The sequence below is a fragment of the Chrysemys picta genome, chromosome 3 (assembly GCF_011386835.1).
Source record: "Chrysemys picta bellii isolate R12L10 chromosome 3, ASM1138683v2, whole genome shotgun sequence".
NCBI classification, from domain to species: Eukaryota; Metazoa; Chordata; order Testudines; family Emydidae; genus Chrysemys; species Chrysemys picta.
Window position 1 is genome coordinate 61,690,615 of NC_088793.1, and position 17,077 is coordinate 61,707,691.

A 17,077-nucleotide genomic window follows, 5' to 3' on the forward strand; every position below is an offset into this window, starting at 1 on the left:
GGCAAGCATACTTATATTTGTCATGCCAAGTTATGTTTAAGTAAAAATTAGCTAATCATAGACACACAAATGCTTAACAATGTTGCTTGAATTAGGATTCCATTAACGCCATTATCAGCAGCTAATAGCACTTGGCTATGTTTGTGAGACTAAACAAATTAATAGACTAAACTTTTTATTTTTCACCATAATCTGTTTCGGTAAAATAACAAATATACATAAACATTAAACTTGGGGGGAGAGAAGTAAAGTTTAAGCTAGAAAAGAGCGACTTATAATATGAATTTTTTTTAAAAAGGTATTAATGGAAGTAAATCAAAAGGCGAATGACAATAGCACAAACTTCACCAAGAACAAATATGCAATAAGGAAAGGTGGCAAAAAGAGTCAGTAAAAACAATCACAAATAAAATTAAAAATGAGATACACAAGATCTATTGCTAGGAATTTTTCAAAATTAGCAGACACACATGGCTGGTTGTATGTTACTTAGCTGCAGGATATAATGAGATATGGAATTGGGGGGAGTGGGTCAAGGATGGCTCTTGCTTCCAAAATGTAACCCAATTTTCCTAGTTTCCTATTCATTCTGCTAAGTGGTATAATATGTTAATATTTAACTGCCATGGAGATTGTGGTGTTAAGTATTTTGAGATCATTGCATGAAAGAGAGTATAGAAGGCATGGCATGAAATTCCTGTATCTGTGCTGTGACACTCTTACCAGGCAACTTTGGAGGCATTTTGATGCATCAAGACATTGATATTTTTGGGCAATTTTGGGGCATCCCAGAGGTTCTCCCACTAATTCTGAGATCTGGGGTGATTTTGAAACTCTCTTGCACTCCAGCTCATGGCATGAATTTAGCCTTGACTCGTACTCTCTGGCATTGCAATGTCTGTTTTAATTACTGTTTGAAGCATCTCCAGCCTTTTACTGTTTTGGGTAGCAATAAGTTGCACCTCTGGAGATGATGGCAGTATTTAGGATTATCTATAATAGACTCATTCCACTCTGCCACTATCTCACCAGCTAAGGCACATCCCAGCATTATATGTAAACGGGGTGTGCCGGCACAGGTGCTAATGCCAGTCATCTGCACCTTTGCACTCTGAACTGCCTCTCACGCTGACATCATTGGTGTGCCATCGTACACATTAATAGTCTTTGTCTGTTCAGAAATTATTGGGACAGTGCTTTAGGCAAGGAACAGCAAAGTAGTGGATCTGCCAAAAAAGATTTAATAGAGTAACCCACTGAAGTCTGTTAGTTGCCACGTATCTGGCAAGGACTCAGAATATTATTGCAGACTGTCTCAGCCATTCAGGAATAACTTCATATAAATGGCCATGTAGCGGAGTGGTTACCTGCACCAACTCTAACAGGGTAGAAGCCAGCCGGGGAGAGGACTAGGGGCTAGGAGAAAAAGCCCAAGCTGGTTGGGGAAGGAGCTACACCTGGGCCATGCCCCAATCAGGGCAGCAGGGCCTTATAAGAAGGCCCAGGCAGCCAGAAGCTGAGCAGAGTCTCTTCTCTAGCTGTGGAGGGAGACCGGCCTGGCTGCAGGGGAATAAGAGGGTACCTGGGAGTGAAGCAGGGCTGGCTTCACTCCCAGGTACCCTCTTGAGAGCCAAAGGAGCAGGGGAGATACATCCTGGCGACTCCCCAGGCTGCAGGGCCTGGTCCCAGGACCACAGAGGTACTGGGCGGTAGAAGAAGGCAGCAGGTCAAACCCCCTTGCCTGTGATGAGTGGCTTTTATACTGCAGTCTGCCCCAGTGAGTGGGCTAGATGAGGACTGGCAGTAGCCCAGACTGAGGCGAGGTGGGGGGTAGTGGGTGGGGGTTTCCTGGGGAGGGGAGATCCACAGAAACTGTTGGGGTATTGCCAGTCGGCAGCACCCCAGAGAAAACAGGCACCAGGGTCTGGGGGGAACACGGGGCCCAGTTGTGATGGATCACCGGCCTGCAGAGGGCGCTCCTGGCTGGAAATCGAGCTAATTCCCTGAGAGACCAGCAGGAGGCGTCGCAGGGGTGAGTCCGCACGCTTACAGGCCATTTGACTAGGAAATGGTGGATGCTGGGGCCAGTCCATGCAGAACCACATACTACATTGGGGACTTAGGCCAAGCATTTGAGCATGTCCAAATGGCCTAAGCCATTAATTGCTCATTAATATGAAACAACTGCTTTACTTAAATTTTAATGACATACATATTTTTGTGTGTATTTCTGTGAATATAGGTATGGTGTCTGTTTTGGACTTGATGCAAGGTGGCTTCCCATCACGAGCATCGTTTCATGAGCTATACAATATGTACAAAAAGTATATGCCTGCAAAACTAGCTCGACTGGACCCTAGACTTTTCTGCAAGGTAACAACCACCTGAGTGCCAAATGAATTGTCCATATTTTTTTCTCTTCATCTCTGATAGAAAATATTTATTTTGGTTTATTTTGTGCCTTTTTTTGTGAATATGAATGAAACTGATTTTTTTTCTTATGTTATAGGCACTATTTAAAGCCTTGGGCTTAAATGAAAATGATTACAAATTTGGATTAACAAAGGTGTTTTTTAGACCTGGCAAGGTAAATAGTATCTTTCAATTGCAGCTTTTGAACATAGAGTATTGAAGATTATGTAAACTTCCAGAAAAGTATTGCCTTAGAGTGAAAATATATTGCATGCTTAAAATAAAAAAGGTTATAGCAGAGAAACAAAGGTTTCCCATTAAAACATATCCATATTCAAATCATCTTTCTCTGAATATGAGCATTGCTGTTGCTGGAGCAAAGGGACGAGAAGCTATTAAAGCTTTTATATCTAGGAGTGAGACTTCAGTACAGAGATGTAATTGTCTTACTCAGTAACATAATTATCCAAAAGCTGAAGATTTTAAAAAGTGGATGCCGTTAAGTTAGGCTGGTATGTCAAGGTTTTCAAAAATGTCTTGGGGGCTTCTCTCTTTGGGTACCCAATCTAAGATACCTTAAAGGGGTACTCAAAATGAGAAGTCTCTTGGAAAATCGTAGCCATAAATCTTTATTTTGGCACCTAAATATGTTTCTGGATTTTCAAAACCACTGAGCACTCAGCAACTGTCAGAAAATGCCTGGCTTGGAAGTAGTCATTTCTGTTATCAACAGAACCTATTAAAATGTGAAAGCAAAGTTACCTTTTCACGTGTTTGAATTAATTGGAAGTTGAACTGAAGTTCCCATGGTTACAAGGTTCTATTTACTGTACTGATATTTTACCTTTGTCCTCAGTGCTCTGTTAGGTTATAATGTTGACTGTCTATTTTCTATCTATTCTTTTGTTATGTAAAACTGGTTATGTATTTAGTTTGCAGAGTTTGATCAGATAATGAAGTCTGATCCAGATCATCTAGCGGAGCTGGTTAAACGAGTCAATCACTGGCTTATCTGCAGTCGCTGGAAAAAAGTTCAGTGGTGTTCTCTCTCGGTGATTAAATGTATGTAATTTAATGTTGTTTTTTAGTAAATCAAAATATACTAACAGAGTATAGCACAGCAACTGGATCGTTGCTTCGTAATTTGAACAGTATTAATTAAGGCCCCCAGCCTGCAAATACCTACTTGCTTAACTTCAGGCATGTGAATAATCCCTTCGGAGTCATTGGGACTGCTCAGTGCTTCATATTATTTACACATACTCACTTAGGTCCCAATTTATTCACGTTTGTATCACCCATGAATCTTTTCCAGGATATTTAGAATCTAGAAATTTATACAACTTAATGACCTTACTTTTTTGGAATAATAGAGCAGAAGGCCTGCCACCTTAAAACAATTACATCTAAGGAAATAGTGGTTTGTTTGGTGGACTTTGTGTGTTAGAGACTTTTATGAGAAAATAAGTCTTTACCTAATTCACAGATCAGCTAAATCTGAAAAAGCATCTAATCATAGATGAGAGTTGGAGACTTGTCATATATTTATCATTCTGGGACATCACTTTTTAAAAATAAATACCTTGTGGACTTATCAAACGTGTATTTGTAGGGAATGTAGGCATTCCCTTGAACTATTTAAAATTATAAAATCATTCAGACTCATTGAATTTATTTTGTGTGTTTGCAGTGAAAAACAAAATAAAATACCGAGCTAGTGCCTGCATTAAAATACAAAAGACTATTCGTATGTGGCTTTGCAAGAGAAAGCACAAACCACGGTAAGAAGGGAGGGATTTCATAAGGTTCAAAAACTTTTTTTTTTTAAATGTTGATATTTCTTATGCCTAACTGAATAGTCTTAAGGTGAGGGTGTCAAACAATAACTTATATTAGCAATATTTTTAAAGTGTGGATTTAGTTTTTGCATTCATGCTTATTCAAATTGAATGGACGAGTAACACTTATTAGAAAATTAATACAAATATTGTGCAGTATTCTGATTAATCTATGTATAGACATTCTCAAATAAAGACCAGTAATATAGAATCATAGGACTGGAAGGGACTTCGAGAAGTCAGCTAGTCCAGTCCCCTGCACTGATTGCCAGACTAAGTATTTTGTAGACCATCCCTGTTTGTCTAACCTGCTCTTAAAAATCTCCAACAATGGAGATGCCACAACCTCCCTAGGCAATTTATTCCAGTGCTTAACCACCCTGACAGTTAGGAAGTTTTTCATAATGTCCAACCTAAACCTCCCTTGCTGCAATTTAAGCCCATTGCATCTTGTCCTATCCTCAGAGGTTAAGAAGAACAATTTTTCTTCCTCCTCCTTGTAACAACCTTTTATGTACTTGAAAACTGTTACCATGTCCCCTCTGTCTTCTCTTTCCCAGACTAAACAAACCCAGTTTTTTCAATCTTCCTTCATAGGTCACGTTTTCTAGATCTTTAATTATTTTTGTTGCCTTTTTCTGGACTTTCTCCAATTTGTCCAATTTTTTTTCTGAAATGTGGCACCCAGACCTGGACACAATACTCCAGTTGAGGCCAAATAAGCGTGGAGTAGAGCAGAAGAAGTAGTTCTCATGTCTTGCTTACAACACTCCTTTTAATACATCCCAGCATCATGTTTGCTGTTTATTTTTGCAAGTGTTACATTGTTGACTCATATTTAGATTGTGGTCCACTCTGACCCCCAGATCCCTTTCCGCAGTACTCCTTCCTAGGCAGTCATTTCCCATTTTGTATGTGTGTAACTGATTGTTCCTTCCTAAGTGGAGTACTTCGTATTTGTCCATATTGAATTTCATCCTATTTACTTCAGACCATTTCTCCAGTTTGTCCAGATCATTTTGAATTTTAATTCTATCCTCCAAAGCACTTGCGACTCCTCCCAGCTTGGTATTGTCCACAAACTTTATAAGTGTACTCTTTATGCCATTATCTAAATCATTGATGAAGATATTGAACAGAACCGGACTGATTCATTATGCCCTTCCAGCATGACTGAACCATTGATAACTTCTCTCAACCAGCTACCATGTTAGCAGGGAGCACTTGGCTATTCTTATTGAACAAATGAAGGGCTAGTATGAAGGACTTTTTATTACCTAAGGGATTCAACTTAAAAAACCCAACCTCTCCTTTTTGAATATTTCTATCTATTGTTACAGGTATCACTTAAGACTACTATAGCTGAAACAGACATGGTGAAATATTGTTATCTTTGTTTTCAGTTTGTGTACGTTCTGCATTTGATGTCTTCTATTTTACTGTTTTCTCTGGATAGCAATTTTCCTCTTTTATTTGAGTCTTTCACACAATAACAGGGAGGAGAGAAAAGCCGTTTTAAAAAAAATAAGAAAATGTGGTTGTAAAACCACAAAAAACGCATGGTTGTACCCAAAATTACTTCAATTTTTATTGGTTGTGTTCCTTTTGCTCAATTCAGTCCTTTTAAAGGTGTCCTGCTGAAGCCCTGTGCTGCACAGGTGCTGAATTCCTCCTCCAGTTCTTATTTATATGCCTTGACTACCTTGCAGGGATCACCTTCTGGGTAGTTGAGTTTCTGTGATGATTCAGGTTCCAGTACTGCTTCAGGTTAATTAAATGGCAAAACTTAATTTTTAACCACTCAGATTTCTCCAATAATGGTGCCTCTAATAATTTGTTTTTGAGATGTGGACACTAGAGATCACAAATGCATTTCACATTCTGTAGGTCACTTTCTGACCATAGACTTTAGTCACTGCTAATTGGGTTCACTTTATTAATAGTCAAAGGCTCGATATGCCAGTACTCTTCCTCTGTGCCATGCAATCCCTATGTGTTTGTTTGATTTGCAGAGTTACGGGGCTTGTTTACATGGTGTGGCAGTGTACACAATCGGTGTGAGATTACTGAAGCACACTAGCGTGTTGCATATTAGTTGTCTGTGTGGACCCTGTCAGTGTCCACTAGTAGGATTTAACATAGTGCTATTTCAAAAAGTACTAAGTTAAAGCACATCAGCAGGCCTACATGCATCACATTAGTGTGTTTTAGAAATCACATTCCTATAGTGCACATTACCCCCATTCCAACCTGTGAAGACATGCCCATAGTTTAAACAGCAGATTTAAAAAGGGAAAACAGGATTAGAAATCAATGTGAATATTTACTGATACTTTAAAAAAATATTTATCGCCTACTTTACAAAAACATCTTAAAATATAGTGATCTTTTTTTTATATTCACAGCATTAATGGCCTAATAAAAGTGCGTACACTGAAAAAGAGACTTGATAAATTTAATGAAGTAGTAAGTGCTCTGAAAGAGGGAAAACCAGAGATGAGCAAGCAGATCCGGGATCTGGAGTTATCTATTGATGCTTTGATGGTCAAGATTAAGGTACTACATAACAATAGAACTTTTGAGATGGTTTTTAACTTCATCTGAAATAGAAGGTCAAAGCCTTTATTTATAGTTAGCATTTAATCCAGAGTTTTTAATACAAGTGCCATAAGTTAGTCTTCTAAATTCATGTTTAGCCATCTAAATAAAGAGGCTTGATTTTAAGAGGTGTTGTGCACTGCCAAATCCCCTTAAATTTAGTTGTGCTCAGCATGACTAAAAATAAGCCTGCTTATTTGGCACCTAAATCGATATTTAGGCACCCTAACTCTAAGCATATAAGTTTGAAAGTTTGGTCTTAATGCATATTGTGATGGATGTAGCAACCCTTTTGATATTGTGAGATAAACGTATTACATAAGCTTCGTCTAGTGCTGCAAAATATGGTGCTTAGAATAATGTACAGTAGCAATGTTTTAAATTAATTGGGGTTTTGGTATTACCTTAATTGCTTAGTAGAACATGGTGCTTAAGAGGTTTTGCATAACTATCAAGCCAAAGAAGATTACCACAAGGCCAACAGTGTTATCTAAAAAGACTAAATGTTTTCTTTTTGCTTCTCAGTGAGCTCATGTGTTGGTTTTGAAAATGCCTCCTGAAGAGGTTTATGTATGATATCTGACTGAAGAATTTCTGGGAATAGCAGGTTTAGCTCAGAAGAATGAAAACACTGAGCGCTAGGAATAATTTAAGGAGACTATGTCTTTATTGTTTGGTTCTACTGAAGCAGTGCCAAAACTCTGATTTTAGTCTTATATGGCGACAACTTTGACTATAATAAAGGACTCTACCAAGGCTGGTAGCTTTGACGTTTGTCTCAAGCATTGTTAAGAGAAAGTCCACACAAAATTGACGCACATTGAAAGAAACCTAACATATTAGACTTAATTGTGAATGGTTCTACTGTCTAGGAAGATGACGTTTTAGCAATGGTCCCATTGCAGTGGGATAGTATCTTTTTTTTGACATTTGAAATCCCAGTTAAGAAGATACTGAAGTTTTTAACACAGAGCAGGTAGAATTTTGACCTTAGTCAACCTTTATAGTGCCTATTTAAAAAAAAAAAAAAAAAGTAATAGTCATGTGAAAAAGATGAATCCTCTACTATGCATAGAACACAAGACATCTGAGGAAAAAAGTAAACTGAATATAAATGAAATGTCATGATTGTTTGCATGAATCAATGTGAAAAGGGGAAGACAGTGAAGTGGGAATTAAATAAAACTGTAGCTATCAAACATTTTTCAAAAAAAGTAGTGGGGACCATTACCTTGTCCAGTTAAATAATTTGCATCATATTAAGCTCATTTTAAATACTGGTATGTTTGTTTCTTTAAATGTTGGTGACTAGTAAAAATACCATACAACGATATGAGTGCCAGGGTAACGAGAGGTGTAAAACCATCCGCTGTGTTGCCATATGATTAGTATTGTATGTAACTGATCAACATGAATATCTTTCTTAAGGGAGTAAGGATTGAAAAGGGATGACATGCTTCAAAGAAGTGAGGTCCTAGCCAGTCCTCAGCTGTAAGGATGAAGGTTATTTGTAGTTTAAAGTGACAAGTGAGACAAAATAGAACTCCCTATTGTGCTCCCCCAAAACAAAACAAAAATGCAAATGCAATGTACCTGTAATGCACTTTTATAGGGCTTTATATTTTTCAAAATGTAGTACAAGCATTACTGAATATTATCCCCTATATTTCATATTTTATTTTCCAGGCCACTGTGATGACTAGGGAACAGATACAGAAAGAGTATGATGCTCTAGTTAAGAGCTCAGAGCAGCTTCTGAGTGAGCTGCAGAAAAAGAAGCAGCAAGAGGAGGAAGCGGAGAGGCTGCGACGCATCCAGGAGGAAATGGAAAGAGAAAGGAAAAGACGTGAAGAGGAGGAGCAACGTCGCAGAAAGGAAGAGGAGGAAAGGCGACTGTGAGTCTTGAATTACATAATCAGTTCTGGATTCAAAAGCAAACAGAAATGACAGTCTAATCCATTTGTTATTAATATTAAAGAAGCACCTAGAGGCCTTGGGACTCCCTTGTGCTAAGTGCTGTACAGACATGGTCCCTGCCCTGAAGAGCTTACTGTTTAAATATAGACAAGATAGACAAATGGAGGAGGGAAAACTAGAGTCAGGGAGAGGTGAAGTGACGCCTCAGGCACAGGTGGGAATAAAAGGTCTCCTGACTCCCAATCCAAAGCCCTGTCCATTGGACTACTCTGCCTCTCAAGTTGCCATTTAGATTTATGTAAGATGCTTAGAATCATAGAATCGTAGGTCTGGAAGGGACTTTGAGAGGTCATCTAGTCCAGTCCGCTGCACTCATGGCAGAACTCGGTATTATCTAGACCATCCCTGACAGATGTTTGTCTAACCTGCTCTTAAAAATCTCCAACTATGTTTCTTATTCATTTATGTTCTGTTATAATTTATGTAATTACCAAATGCTTTCTCTTGTTTTTATTTCTTGTATTAGAAAATCTGAGATTGAGGCAAAGAGAAAACAGGAAGAAGAAGAGAGGAAGAAGAGGGAAGAGGAAGAAAAACGTATTCAGGTAACATTTTAATTAAATTTTCCTGATCTTTCATTTAAATCATCCTGTTATCCTCTTTGAGCAAGTAAAACTAGAGACTCTATTCTCAAGATAATAAAAGTGTTGTGGTTACCATAGTTAATATAAGCATTGACAAAAACAAATAGTGGAATTATAGTTAGGTAATTCAGTAACTGTAGAAGTGGGGAAGAGGGAGAATTTAATAGTGATTGGTAAGGAAAAAAAACATTTTCCAGGTAGGAATACAAGTGTGTGTGAATGAGAAGGAGAGAGAGAGAGATTATTCTAGATGGCAGGAGCTGCAGTATAGGGTTTTGTGCAAACAGTGTCCAGCTTGTGTGGAACAGCCAGGGCCGGCACCCAAGCACATGCTTGGGGTGGCACCTGGTAAGGGGTGGCGGGGGGAGCGCGGTGCGGCATTCGGCGGGGGCAGGCTTCGGCGGGGGGGCGGGGGGGGGGGGTTCCGGCGGCACTCGGTGGGGAGGGGGGGAGGCTCCGGTGGTGCGGCGCTCGGGGGGGGGCGGTTCCGGCGGCGCTCGGCGGGGGTGGGCTCCGGCGGCGCGGCGCTCGGCAGGGGGGTGGCATGGGGCGCGGCGCTGGGTGTGTGTGGGTGTTCCAGCGGCGCTCGGTGCGGGGGCAGCGCTGGGGGGGGGGGGTGGCGCGGCACTCGGCGGGGGGCTCAGGGGGCGGCGCTTTTTTTTTGCTGCTTGGGGCAGCAAAAAAGTTAGAGCCGGCCCTGGGAACAGCATTGAGGAAAGCAGTGACAGATGAAATGATAAAGAGAAGCTGAGGCTATTTATGTGAGCTGAGCATGAACAAGTCCATGGAAGTTCTTAAAAACCAGAAGGCAATATTGAATAGAGTCCTCAAATTCATGGGGACTCGTTAGCATTGTTTGTAGATATGACTGAATGCAGATGGTGAGCAGAGTCAGAAGGTGCCATTTTAACAATCGCTCCTTAGTACACTCCATCTCTAAAGGCAGACGTGAAATGTCTGTGTGGGAAGAAAACTAGAAAAACCAAGGGCTGAATCTTTTAATTAAAGGACAGGTAGAGGCAGTGCTGCCACAAGTATAGGAGAACAAGGGATATGATGGGCAGGAGTAGAACTGAGACAGAAAGGAACTGGAAATGTTCTTGTAGCTATAGAGGCTGTCCAAGACAATGCACAGTGGCTTGTGCTTCCCCCAAGGTAAAGGAAAATGAGGGAGAAGGGGTCATTGTCAGCAGAACTGTTGTTAGTTACACTGAGGAGAGCATTTTGCATATGATTAAACCAAAATCAAGATTGAAATGAATCAATATTGTTACAAAAGGAGATTGAATTGATAACAGGAGGCCACACACACACACTTTCTCTGTCTCTGCGTCACTGACGCACATTCCCACTCCCCCCAGCAGCTCAAAAAGTGTAAATTAAATTAAGTTCTATGAATTATCAGATTTGGCTGTACTAATGGTGTATTTTCTACAAATAATGTAATGTTAGTAGTATGATACCTAACCACACCACAGTGCTACTAAATCTTATCTGCGAAGTGAGGTTAGACTTAGCCCCCCATCCCCCTTTTTTTCCTTTCTTAATGAGTTCTCTATATGGTGGGTTCCAAAGTGAGAATTAGTGAGGTTCTGATATACTTACCACGTAAGTGTCACAGTTCAATGAAATATAATCATGTAATAAAAAAAACACTGTTGCAATCCATAATATGTAACTGGTTAATTTAAAGTTATTTTGTAAATTTTAACTCTGAATATCATGGCTTTAATTTTAAAATATTGATCTAATGTGGCATTAAGATAATTTTGTGCATTGAAGTAGCTATATACAGTAGTTGAAGAAGGAAAAATAAATCCCAGCTGGGAAATATAACACTTTGCTACAGGGAAGTAATGAGAAGTCTATTATTTACAGCTGTGACATTTGACTTCAAATTGTTTTAAAAAATAAAAATATCTTAATTTAAAAGTCTTATGCCATAGCTTTGTTAAATTGCCTACCGTTAAATAAGAATTGTAAAATATAATATTTCTTGCTAGTTGGAGATAGGATTTTTTTACTTAGACATTATACACCTCTACTCGCGATATAACACGAATTCGGATATAATGCGGTAAAGCAGTGCTCGGGGGGGGGGGGCTGCACGCCCCAGCGGATCAAAGCAAGTTCAATATAACGCGGTAAGATTTTTTTAGCCCCCGAGGACAGCATTATATCGGGGTAGAGGTGTACTTATTTCTGCATATAAGCATAATGCTGTTGATATAAATGAATATTTAGAGTTTTTGTAATTTAGAAGTAATCAAATCCCAGAACAATTTTTACAGTAAAACAAGCTTGTAAAAGAGCAAGCCTGCTGTAGAATGATTGACAGAATTGCCATTGATATCACAATCCCATCTACCTTCCTACCCACCTTTGCTTTCCTGCTGTTCATAACAGACTGTTAATCAAACGAAGAACATGTAATGCATGCAAATTCTTTGTTAATTTTGGAGTTCTTCAGGAAGCTGTCTGTCACTTCTTATACTTTCCTGAGTCCTAGAACCATTTCAGTGTGTTAAATATTGAAGTCTCACATACACACCAACCATGGATCACTGTTCTATTTGTTCCACGTAGAAAGCATGTTTTTTTTCTCACTATTGACGGCAGGTTACAGAACAATTCTTTCTAATGTTTCTTGGCATCTTATCAGTCTCTACTTACGAACATTCTCTTAAATAGTTATAAACAATAGTTATAAATTTCAAATCCATTCCATTGCTTCAGCGGTCAGTGTTAAGAACAAGTAACGGCTAGGACTAAAAATATCTGGTCTCTCCGAGGACGTGCAGGTGAAGGTGCTGGCCTTTGCCTTTCAATAGTCTAGACTTTTTAAATATATTTTTTTTAAAGCTCATTCCCAAAATCATGTTTCAGTCTTTAAGGCTTTTGCAGCTTGGTAAAGAGAGGGCATCAGATTTGCACTACTAAAAGCCATATCACAGCTACAATCAGGCTATATCAATGCAGATAGCAATCCTAACATAAACCTAGAGAGTTCCAGGATGCTTACAGCTATCAAGGGGAACAAAACTCTCTTGGAAGACATCTTTTAGTTGCAAATATATCATCCAGATGGATAGATGCAATGCAGATCCAACTCCATCCTCCTAGATTCATGAAGACAGTGATGTTTTTCTCATCCCAAATTAAGAACATAAGAATGGCCATACTGGGTCAGACCAAAGGTCTATCCAGCCCAATATCTGTCTTCCAACAGTGGCCAATACCACCAGATGCTTCAGAGGGAATGAACAGAACAGGTAATCATCAAGTGATCCAGCTTCTGGCAAAGAGAGGCTTATAGCCATTGATGGACCTATCCTCCATGGATTTATCTAGTTCTTTTTTGAACCCTGTTATATTTTTGGCCTTCACAACATCCTTTGACAAAGAGTTCCACAGATTGACTGTACATCGTGTGAAGAAATAAATCCTTTTGTTTGTTTTAAACCTGTTGCATGTAAATTTCATTTAGTGACCCCTAGTTCTTATGTTATGAGAAGGGGTAAATAACACTTCTTTACTTTCTCCACACCAGTCATTATTTTATAGACTTCTATCATATCCCCCCTTAGTCATCTCTTTTCCAAGCTGAGGAGTCCCAGTTTTATTAATCTCTCCTCAGATGGAAGCTTTTCCATACCCTCATCATTTTTCTTGCCCTTTTTCCAATTCCAATATATGTTTTGAGATGGGGCAACCACATCTGCACGCGGTATTCAAGATGAGGACATACCGTGGATTTATATAGAGGCAATATGATATTTTCTGTCTTCTTATGTATTCCTTTCCTAATGATTCCCAACATTGTTAGCTGTTTTGACTACATTGAGGGGATGTTTTCAGAGAACTATCCATGATGACTCCAAGATTTTTCTTAAGTGATTACAGCTAATTTAGACAGCATCATTTTCTATGTATAGTTGGGATTATGTTTTCCAGTCTGCATTACTTTACATTTATCAACACTGATAATCTAGGCTTTTTTACTATTTAAAATTCTTTCCCAGGGTGATGTTAGAATTCTCTGAATCAGAACATTACCTTTTTGTTCTTTTTTTTCTGAAACCTTGGGAGCTGCCGGCTGGGAAGGTAGCCACCAAGAGCATATTGTCTCTGTCCTGGAAGGAGCTGGGTGCATTTGCAGCAATATTGAGGCTGCAGGAAAAGGCCCAGTAATGTCAGCAGAGTGCCTTAAACTCTGTTCACTATGATTTCTTCCAAACTCTTCTCTCACTTCTAACTTGCTATCCCTGTGCTGCCATCCTTGCTCTACCTGCCTTTCATGCTCCTCTCCACCCCCCCCCCCACAGTACCCTGACCCTCCTTCGCTCCTGTTTACTCCTCCCCTTCACTCACCCTGGCCCACATAGTAGTAGTAGTAAACAAAAGTGTGGAACTAGCATGACACACATAACAAAGAGGCTGAATCTCTGCTTCAGTTGTAAAAATGAGCTCAACGTTAACTGATTGTGCTGGGACCAGTCTCTCTATCAAAATAATAAATACTGCCAGACTGCATAAATTTGATGTAAAAAGACCTATTAGTTGCTATTTGGTTGAATCCAAGCCCTTTTTTCAAGATTATACCAGATGCTCAAAGTCAAGGGATAAATAATTTCTGTTCAGAGATAGTTTAAATGGATTAAATTGTATCCATTGAGGAAGCAAGTGTCCCACTGCTAGAAGGATTTAAGAATTGATCAGCTAGCACTATGATTGTCTTTGTGGCTTGCATATGTTGTATTTCTGGGTCTGAAATTTGTAGGTCTGCAATGTGAAGTACGTCTTACACTTCTACTCAGCTCCAATCTCTCTGTTCTGGGTCTAGCACAGATGCCCAATTCAGGAGGGCATTTCTTTGGTTTGTGTAAAGTTAATTACTCATTTCTCCTTCTGTTTATTGCTACTACTAGCTAATCTAATGTAGGACTCTACAGAGGGTAATCTCTGCAGGAGAAAGGATGACTACTTAGCAGTTAAGGATGTTATTTGACTGCATCGCGGACTTGCCCTCCATCACCATCTCTTTGAAGTCTTAGTCTAGATTTTTGACTGGAGGAGAGGAACTGATGATAGTTGGGTCATGGAACTTTGCTCACTTGGGTAACATGCTCAGATTGCATTTGATATGCACGCATGACCCCAGTGGTTAAAAATGGACTTGTGAGAAAGAACAAACTGTTCCCGTACCTTTACATTTAAATTGGTAGAGTTTTGCCATTGACTTCAGGCAGAATCAGGCCCTTAGAGATTTACAGTAATTTTCCTGATCCCTTCCCTGATGGGCCATAAACAAACATGCAGGAACATATTTACAAACATATTTGTAAATGAATTGGTAAAAACAGTATTCATTGCCAAAGTCTTATGGAATACTCTAAATAGATAAATTCAGGAATGTTACCTATAGTACTACAGAGCATCTGAGCTTTGACTCCATAAACTCTTCTTGCCTGACTCTCATGCCTAACAGAATTGTGAGGAGACCTTGATGTGTTTTATAGATGGAATAATTGTCTCATCTTTTGAATTATGAGGCTGTAATTAAGTTAATGGGCTCAAATGGTTTGATAAACCACATAGGGAATGAAGCTGATATTGAAACTATTTTCCCCTAATGTATCTCTTGATTTACATGTGTCAGAAAATGATCCCTGTGTCTTTTCTGTTTCTACTGCTGCCACTGTCTCCCCTCATTAATACTTCCTGCTATTACCTTCTTCCTTCCCAATCATCTGTAACTACCACTTGAGCAGTCTTCCGAGCTGTTTCAGTGGGTCCTCTTTGATCATTGAAGGTATCCTTTCTATAGCTGAATGTATAACTTGCTCTTCAGTCAGACTGGTGATGTGACAGCTTTAAACTATCAGCGAATTTTGCATGCAGAATAATGCGCTTAATTCTGCAAATCATGTATTTATAGTTTGTTGGTTTTTTTCAAAATTCACCTTTGTAATATCACTTACCTAGTTGTTTACCTTTGTAGTAGTTTCTCATGGTGGGTGGGTGAGTATAAAGCATTTATTAAAAACATATGTTTATACTACGCAGGCTGACATTGAGGCACAACTAGCTAGAGAGCGTGAAGAAGAGACCCAACAACAGGCAGTCCTTGAACAGGAACGTCGTGACCGTGAACTTGCGATGAGAATTGCACAGAGTGAAGCAGAGCTCATCAGTGATGAGGCTCAGCTTGACTTAGGATTGCGAAGGTATGGTCATTTAGTACTCTTACTTTACTTTCAAACCTTTTCATTTACAGATCCTATTGTTATAAAATACGGAGATCTTGTGTTTTTAATTAAGAAATAAAAGTAAAATGAGGTTTTCAAACCAATATATTGGAGTATTAAATTTTCCAAATAACGCTGTCAAATTTGTTGAAAAATAGCTTGCTTGGCTTAAAAACTCTTAGTTAGTTTGCAATGTGCATATAATCATATGTAATCCCCCTTTTGGCACTGGCTAAGTATCTGTATGGTGTGTGAACAAGAGAGGGGTACCTCAGTCTTTGGACAGTCCCAAAGTTTCTATCACCTGAGTTCTTCTGTATCTTAACTGGCAAATACAGAATTGGAAATGCATGCATAATCCTGTCAAGGTTAAAAAAAAGCCTATATGAACTGACTTTTTAGGCACTCTATTAAAAGATATAGACCCTCCAAATGTTTTTTTAGATAATGTCACAGCATTTGCTTTGTCGTTGATATTATGTTGTCTTTCATGTAATTTTATAGGGTAAGTACTACGCGGCCGCATTGGGTATTTACTAATAAACTTCTTAGACAGCTAACATACATATAACTGTTTTATTTTCTGTGAGACTTGGCCCTATTCATCTGTTCTTCATTGTGTGTGTTGAATGCGTTTTCCCCTGTGTGACTTGTGGTTACAAAATTCAGTTTAGAGAATCTCCATGATCTTAATTTTACACATAGAAGAACAATATAAGTACTCTTTTTCATAACACTTCACAAAACTGATAATGGTAATTTTATACAAAACAAGGAGCTATCTTTTAATGTAATGAACCTTGTTTAGTTTGGTGTAGCTGAGATGACACCTTGGCAGTTACAGAAGGGATTATATTTGCAAGCTTATATTTTTTACTTTACGTTTCCAGTAATAAATCCATTCCAATATTTTAGATAGAATTAAAGAAAAAGAGCTTAGGCAGTTTTGTACGTTCAATATTGTATCTTTGTCAGTCAGAATTCTATTTTAGAAACCATGACATAATGAAAAAAATAAACTTTTTACAAACCAGAAAAGTATTGTACATAATGTACAGTGTACCAGAAAACTAAATGTTGCCATGATTACTCAGTCTGTGTGTTTTCTGAGTAATATAAAACTATTGGAATATTCTATCACTGTTCACTGTATACGTACAGGAATACAATAGTAAACTTGTACCCTCCTGCTGTCAGCCAATCAACATACAAATATTACTTCTGGGGGAATTCTGCACCAAAATTTTTAAAAAGTTTGCACACAATATTTTAAAATTCTGCATATTTTAGTTGTCAAAAATAGCACTATCTGATCTTGCAGTTTCAATTATTTTGGTAATTTATTTAAAAATACCTGTCAGCAAGGATATCTCTAACAATACAGACACACAAAAAATCCCCCCTCCCCCCTCCCCCCCCA

The 17,077-nt window shown here is 38.8% G+C and overlaps 1 protein-coding gene across 12 annotated transcripts in view; it reads left to right on the forward strand.

Moving 5' to 3' along the window:
- MYO6 (myosin VI) overlaps positions 1–17,077 on the forward strand; it is a 168,041-nt gene that overhangs the window by 126,394 nt on the left and 24,570 nt on the right. For all 12 annotated transcript variants that reach the window (XM_065588044.1, XM_065588054.1, XM_065588047.1 and 9 more), the window contains 8 exons: positions 2,243–2,373; positions 2,510–2,587; positions 3,345–3,474; positions 4,103–4,193; positions 6,656–6,806; positions 8,535–8,743; positions 9,292–9,370; positions 15,476–15,636. In XM_065588044.1, coding sequence (XP_065444116.1) covers positions 2,243–2,373; positions 2,510–2,587; positions 3,345–3,474; positions 4,103–4,193; positions 6,656–6,806; positions 8,535–8,743; positions 9,292–9,370; positions 15,476–15,636 — 1,030 coding nt within the window. The remainder of the gene's footprint in view (positions 1–2,242; positions 2,374–2,509; positions 2,588–3,344; positions 3,475–4,102; positions 4,194–6,655; positions 6,807–8,534; positions 8,744–9,291; positions 9,371–15,475; positions 15,637–17,077) is intronic.